Source organism: Parasteatoda tepidariorum, chromosome 10 (assembly GCF_043381705.1).
Source record: "Parasteatoda tepidariorum isolate YZ-2023 chromosome 10, CAS_Ptep_4.0, whole genome shotgun sequence".
NCBI lineage: Eukaryota > Metazoa > Arthropoda > Arachnida > Araneae > Theridiidae > Parasteatoda > Parasteatoda tepidariorum.
This window is the reverse complement of record NC_092213.1, coordinates 56,623,293-56,630,979: the sequence shown is the minus strand read 5'-3', so window position 1 is coordinate 56,630,979 and position 7,687 is coordinate 56,623,293. Positions and strand designations below refer to the sequence as shown.

Sequence of the window (7,687 nt, the reverse complement as noted above, 5' to 3'; positions counted from 1 at the left end):
CCTTTTTGAAAGGATTTACGCTAATTTACAGCAAGGGTTCTATTTGTATATTCAACAAATTCGAAAGCCGCTTTTCAAAGTGATTTTCACCCCTGATAAAATTTAAGATCCACAAGCATTTTAGGGTATGATAATTGGGCTAAACTGGACAGGGACACCCCATGGTTTTCACATCTCTTTGCCCTCTGTCACCACCAAAGGGCTATTCTCTATGCCTGCAGGTGTTCTATTCATCCCCAGATAATTGGCCTTTTACAACCTAGTAATGTGATATGAAGAGATGTTTATCTTGTCTTTTTCCTTGTGGTACGGGAAAAAGAAAGATTTATCTGAGGATCGGATCATTGGAAGTTTTTATTCTGCATTCTGGAGAGTTTTCTAAATGATTCTTTTCAATGTTTTATTTATTTTTTTGAAATTTGTATTCTTGTTTTTAAAATTTGTATTTGTATGTATGTTAAATTTATTTTTTTAAAACAAGCAAAATATCAAAATATTTTGAAAAATTGAAAAAAAAGAAAGACGTTGATGTTGGTTGATTTTGCGCCTTTTTCAAATAATGCGCCCATGGCTCTCGCCATGCCTGCCATACCCTAGATACGCCACTGGGTGAGGAATACTTTAAAATGATAGTAGTGACAGACCACATGCAAACGGTCAAATCAATACCTCTGGGGGTACTGGATTGGAGATCGACTGTTCTCTGATTCAGGTCAAAATTACGACCTGTGGATGAATGAATGAATCAGTGCGACGTATGGTGTGGCAGAAGTCGAATTCTTGGCCATCGATGGCACCCCCTCTGCCTAAACAGGCATACGTCAGCAACAACGGGAAAATTATTTGTAATGAATTCGAAAAGTTACCTTTCCTCACTCTATTAAAATAAGTTAAATTTAAAAAACAACTGTTACAAACCAATTGCACTGATACAGACAAATTTATTAATTAATTTCCTACCAATAATTTTACCTTGGCCCAGGGCTCGAAAAACCGCCCGTCCTCGGCGGTCAAAAATTCACCGCGGACAACGAATTTCTCGAATCCGACGTCCGCGCGGACGGCCATTTTCCCGTCGTGACCTTTGTCATTTAAATTATTTCATGAAAGAAAGAAATTATTTCATACAAGAAATACTAGGTTACTATTAGTAACCTAGTATTTCTTTTATTACTGTATAATGTAACCATAGTGTTTGTAATCCTAGTAACTACTAATTCATAGTGCAATTTATATGAATGTTTGTAATAAATAAGAGAAAATTATATTTTTATTTATTTGGAAGCTACGGGTTAGTTTCAAAGGAGGACGGGTACATTGTTGGACAAGCCGTCCTCGGGGACGGGTAAAATTTCTGAGTTTTTTCGAGCCCTGCCTTGGCCCCAGTTGGACTCAAAATTGGCTCAATATGGGTCCTATATCTAGAAATCCTAATGTTGGGATGTCTAGAATTTTTAATATTGGACCTAGAATGGCTTATATAGGGCCTACATTGGCCAATATTAAACCTATATTGGCTAAAAAAGAATATTTTTTTAGTTGTGAATGAAATAAGGTTTAAAATTTTATTCCATTTTAGGAGAGTTTACATGGTTAGAAGATGGTTAAATCATGTTTTATAAAATGAAGCTGTCAAAAAGAAATCGTTTTTTCGTTCTTTATATATAGGGTATAAAATAGTTTTAAAATTTCTTTACATGATGTTTTAAACTTCTTTGTTTATTAAGTTGATTATTTGATGAAAAAAATTGAAGAATTTAGTTTTTGATTTTTAAACAAACTTAAAATATAATAAATGAAGTGTAATTAAGGGGGAGAAATAGTTAATAAAATTTGCAATTAGTCGTAAATTGTGTAATTAAAAAAGACAAATAATACAGAATATTTATTTATTGCTTATGTTTTCTTCATAATTATTGTAAGTTTATTTTTATAAATAACTATTAAATCCTTTTATTGTATAGGAGACTAAAGATTCTATTCAAGCTCGTTTGGCTCTGTAAGTATAAAATTTTGCTTATTGTTATCAATATTACTATGTATCTTTCAATTTGTATTTGTAAGTGACTTATACTAAAATATTTTCTTATAAATTGTGTATACATTTGACTAAGTTATTTTTTAATATTTTATTTAACATTTTGCTTGTACAGGTATATATTTGACAGATTTAATGCTTGGCTTTCTTACCTAATAACATCAGAACTAGTTTACAATGTGAAAAGGCTGCCCGAAAGATAAAATGTTTATTTTTTTAATAATCTCAAGTAGAAAATTTCTAGTTGCTTATTATTTCTCTTCATCTTATAAAACTAAGATTGCGCAACGATTATATATTTTTTCCTTATTTGTTTTATTTTAGTCAAAATTAGAAGAAGAAAATTTTTTTCTTCGTATCTCTGAATTTAATATTTCTTTCATTAGTTGATAAAAATGTATGAAATTTAACTTAATGTGAAAGATTCACCATTGCTTTGGTTTTTTACTTTTTTTAAAAATATTATTTTGGTTATTAAATATATAATTCAATTCCCAACATACATTTATAGAATTGAAACTATTTTAACATGGAATATTTAAAAGAACATTTTTAAAATTGTTTGGAAAAAAAATGATACTTATTGTTTTTCAGAAATTAAAACATTTTTGTAGGATTAACTCTTTTACCATGCACAAAAAAGGTATGTTTGTTCAGACAACTTACAATTTTGTGTTTTATTTCCGAACTTAAAATATCTTCTGTACTAAATGGTTAGCATATTTAAGGTTAGGCTTTCAAATCACATATGATCATTAAAAATTTATTCGAGTGCTTCTTTTTTTATTTTGCCTACTGCATACAAATACACTATTGTCAGATATATTTATTTTAAATAAATAAGAAATTTTAAATCAAACATTATTATAAACCTTCTTTTGTGACTCTTATGCTTCTTATAAAATAAAAATAAAAAATCCACAGTGGTCTCTCATTGAAGCAGCTCTGTTTAAATCAGATCTCCATCTAATGAAGACAATTTTATACATCCTACATTTTTCTAATAGTAGTTTAGGTTTAAAACAATGTCTATTAGCAGTTTCATTGGATGATGCTGATACATTTTTTCATATTTCTTTGCTTATTGCTGCTAAAAAAGTGTTTCAGTTATTTTTACCCTTTTAGGTTTTTAATCACAGCTTTTGCTATCTCTAAAGTTATCACTAATTTTTTGTATTAATTTTACAGTAAAATTTCTTTTTAACGTACATGCAAATAAGCTATAATTTTATTTCACGTTTCAAAATCATTAGTTTCTTTCTCAAAGAATTAGTTGCGCAAACCTCACACTATGTGGGCTTTATAGGGTGCGTAGCCAAATTATTCAACAAAAAATAAGCACTTTTCAAGCACTCAAAAAATATTTGTAAGTACTTTAAAAAAAAAAAAAAATCATAATTAGGCAATGTTGGAACGTTTTGTGATAATTTACGGTTTTATTTTGTTTTAACTGTCATGTCAAAAAAAAAAACTTTTTGGCATTGTTTTTGACAATTGTCAAAAATCATTAAATTTTAAATCATGTAAAACGAATGGTGTTTTCATCGTTACAGACTGACAATACGCTGAAATAGATTGGGGTTGAATTAATTGTGAAAACGTTGAGTAGAACAATGTGAACTGTGTCTTTTTGCATAATTTGTAGCAAAAATTAACATGGCAAAGGAAAAATCTAATTTTGAAAAAAGGGAAAATTAAGCACTTTTTAAAAACACCCTAAGAAAAAGCACCTTTAAAAACACTACACACCCTGCTTTAGTGTAGTAAGAAATATGTCTTTGAGAAACCATAATAATGAGAGACCACTGTATGTTATTACTATTATTATACAATTGAATTCTATAATTTATTGTTTATATCAATCCAATTTTAGCTTAGGAGAAAGCTTCGACCATATCATTGATGTAAAGTGGCGTCAAGACTATGTTATTAAGGTAAACACAAATGTTTAAATACTTTAAAAGTATATAGATATTTAAAAAAAGTTAATTCAAGTGATTGTTAAACATTTAAAAAAAATTATTTCCAATAATTTATTTTTTTCCTTTATATAATTAATTTATTTGCATCATAAAATTATCTCTCTTATTATTTTTCCCTACAAGCATAAAAAGTTATAATGCTAGGGATATACTTCTTATATCTACTATTGGCTCTAACAGCAAGCAATTATTGTTGCTGACATCATTAATAATTTTAATGCAAATAGTGTGTATTAAAAATAAGCATTTTAAAATTAATGTAAGCAAAACCTTAAACATTTTCAAGTATCAGGAATCTAATCTTTCTAACATTCTCCTTTTTTATCTAGAAAAACTATTTTCAACAATAGTCATTATTTTTTATTGTGCAACGTATTTCCTTGTATTGCACAATCTGTAAATTAAAAAATAAAATTATTGACTTACTTATGTACTTCAATGCTAGCATAAAATACAAATTTAAATGCATCAACACTTTAAATTTCATCTTTTTTCTCTGTGGCAGATTAAATAAATAAAACCTGTAGTTTTTATAAAATTGAAAAGTGTACTGCTAATGTTATATGAATGCTATTGTAATAGGCTAATTAAATAATTTTTTTAGTTTTTAATTACTGCATTTAATTTTTAAGCTTCTTTTCAGAGTGAAAATGGATTTTACTTCTTTCATGTTAACCTAAGGCTAATTTCTTAAATAACCAATGAAAGGTTTTTAATATTTTTTCCTTAATTCTATTTATTGAAATTTCCTCTAATGAACCTGGTAACCAAATTTTAAGGTTATAATTTTTTCTTTATTTTTAATTTTTTTAAAAAAAAGTATAAAATGCATTTCAATAAATAAACTGAAAAATAAAAGCATTAAATAATGCCAATTTGTTTCTGAATAAATAGAGGAATTGCATTAATATTTGTCTTGTAGGTTTACATGAAAAAAGTTTGATCCCTTTTTTGTCTGAAAACAATTAAGTTAATTGAATTTATTAGGAAATTAAGAAAAAATATTGGCCGCTTATTTTTTTAAATGATTTACTTACACTTTATGTTGTATAAAAAATATATCTGAACCCTCTTTGGCATTAACTTTTAAAGATACATTGACTAGAAAATTTTATAAAAAATATCACATTTATGAATCTTGTGGGGTCCAAAGTTTTTCTGTGTAACATTAGATAGGTGCTTTGTATAGATAGTTTATAGNATGGTGGCAAAGAAGTAAAATTGTTCACAAGCGCTTTAAAAGCCTTTCAGTGCAATAACCGCATAGTTATGGCACAAAGGAAGCATTTGGATGATTTTTTACGTGGCAGAATCATCGGACGACTGGAATGTGGACGTACCCAGCTGGAAGTATCCGAGGAACTTGGAATCACGCAGAGTGTCCTCTCCAGGCTTTGGCAACGATTCCTAGATGATGGTTATGAGAGTAGACGTTACAGCACAGGTCGCCCCCGTGTTACAACGCCGAATGAAGACCGGTATTTGGCAGTTACTGCCAAAAGAAACAGACGGAGCACAGCACCAGACATGTCTCGTCAGCTACTGGTACGGCATTTTTAAGGTAGACCGTGTGCAGACGCTTAGGGCACATTGGTCTATATGCTCGTAGGTCTGTCAGATGTGTTCCACTTACCGCAACTCACTGTCGCCTGCGATTAGCCTGGAGTAGAGAGCAAGCATTGTAGACACCGCAACAGTGGTCCTGTGTGATGTTTTCCGACGAGTCAAGGTTTAGTTTGCAGTCTGACTTTCATATGGAGAGCGCCAGGTACCCGTTACCAAGACAACACCATTGAACGACACCGTTACGGTGGTGCAGGATGCCTCGTTTGGGGAGGAATTATTCTTGGTTCCAGAACTGACCTGCATGTTCAGAGTGTAACGATGACAGGCCACAATTATAGGGATGTCATTCTGGAACAACATGTATGTTTGTTTCGGGGCGCCATGGGTGCTGAATTTCTGTTTATGGACGACAACGCCCGTTCTCACCGTGCAAACATTGTACACGAATGCCTTCAACTGGAGGATATCACCCGTATGGATTGGCCAGCATACTCACCGGACTTGAATCCAATAGAGCATGTGTGGGATATGCTTGGCCGACGAATTGCAGCCCGTCAACCACCTCCCATCTGTCTACCGGACTTTTGGAGGGCATGGCTTAATGAGTGGTGTAATATTCCCCAAGATCAGATTGATGATTCGATACTCAGCTTGCCTAGGCGTTGTACGGCCTGTATTGCATCGTCCGGGAGACATACTCCGTATTAACCATCATACTAACCATGTTCTATTGTTTTTTGTAAATAGTTTCTTTTTTAAAATTTTCCCCAGGGAGTAAAAATCGCAATTTTTATTAATTATGTCAAACATATAGCATCCTTTTTGCTCTTTACCTTTTGTTTAATACATAGACTTTACAAATAAGTCAAATTTGCTTGGCTTCTGTCTTTTTCTGTGCCTGAACTTCATTATCCTTAATTAATGGACATGAGTGTATTTTAAAAAATAAGAAAGTTAAAATTTGCTTTGAAAATTCTGGAACAGATACTATTCATTGGCATAAATGATAAATGCAATATATATGAAAACAACAGAGTCCATAAAACAATTTTGTGGACTCTTATAATCAATCATATGCAGGTTTTTTAAAATCCTAGCAATAGTGAATGTATGTATAATTGTAGTACTCCTAGTATGCTATTAATGGTTTTATGGATCCTGAAAATTATCTTTATATTGTTATCAAACTGATTAATAATCATTTTAGCTGAGATAAACTGAGTGAAAAAAATAATTTTAGCTGAGACAAAATGAGCCAAAAAGAGATTTTAACTGAGACGAAATGCAATTTCTGGTGAGACAATTTGATATTTTGCGAGTAGCATCCCTGTTATTGGCTTAGTTATGTATTTCAAATTCCTATTATTTATGTACTTCATTGCTAGCATAAAATACAATAATTAAAAATTTCAATGCAGTTATCACTTTAAATTTCATCATCTTTTTTCTCTGTGGCAGATTAAATAAATAAAACCTGCGGTTTTTATAAAACTGAAAAGTGTACTGCTAATGTTATATAAATGCTATTGTATTAGGCCAATTAAATATTTTTTTAGTTTCTAACTACTGCATTCAATTTTTAAGGGTCTTTTCCAAGAGAAAATGGATTTTACTTTTTTCATGTTAACCTAAGGCTAATTTCTTAAATAACCGATGAAAGGTTTTTAATATTTTTTTCTTAATTCTATTTGTTCTAATGAACCTGGTAACCAAATTTTAAGGTTATAAATTTTTCAATTATTTTAAGTTATACTTTAAAAAAAAAAAAAAACTAAAAATGCATTTCAATAAATAAAATGAAAAATAAAAGCATTAAAAAATGCAAATTTGTTTCTGAATAAATAGAGAAATTGCATTCATATTTGTCTTGTAGGTTTACATGAAAAAAGTTTGATCCCTTTTTTGTCTGAAAACAATTAAGTTAATTGAATTTATTAGGAAATTAAGAAAAAATATTGGCCGCTTATTTTTTTAAATGATTTACTTACACTTTATGTTGTATAAAAAATATATCTGAACCCTCTTTGGCATTAACTTTTAAAGATACATTGACTAGAAAATTTTATAAAAAATATCACATTTATGAATCTTGTGGGGTCCA

At 30.1% G+C, this 7,687-nt stretch overlaps 1 protein-coding gene across 1 annotated transcript in view; it reads left to right on the top strand.

The window, feature by feature from the left end:
* The window catches only part of LOC107443043 (COMM domain-containing protein 3), a 33,594-nt gene that overhangs the window by 22,736 nt on the left and 3,171 nt on the right, over window positions 1-7,687 (top strand). The window contains exons 4-5 of the mRNA XM_043044917.2: window positions 1,965-1,999; window positions 3,912-3,972. Coding sequence (XP_042900851.1) covers window positions 1,965-1,999; window positions 3,912-3,972 — 96 coding nt within the window. The remainder of the gene's footprint in view (window positions 1-1,964; window positions 2,000-3,911; window positions 3,973-7,687) is intronic.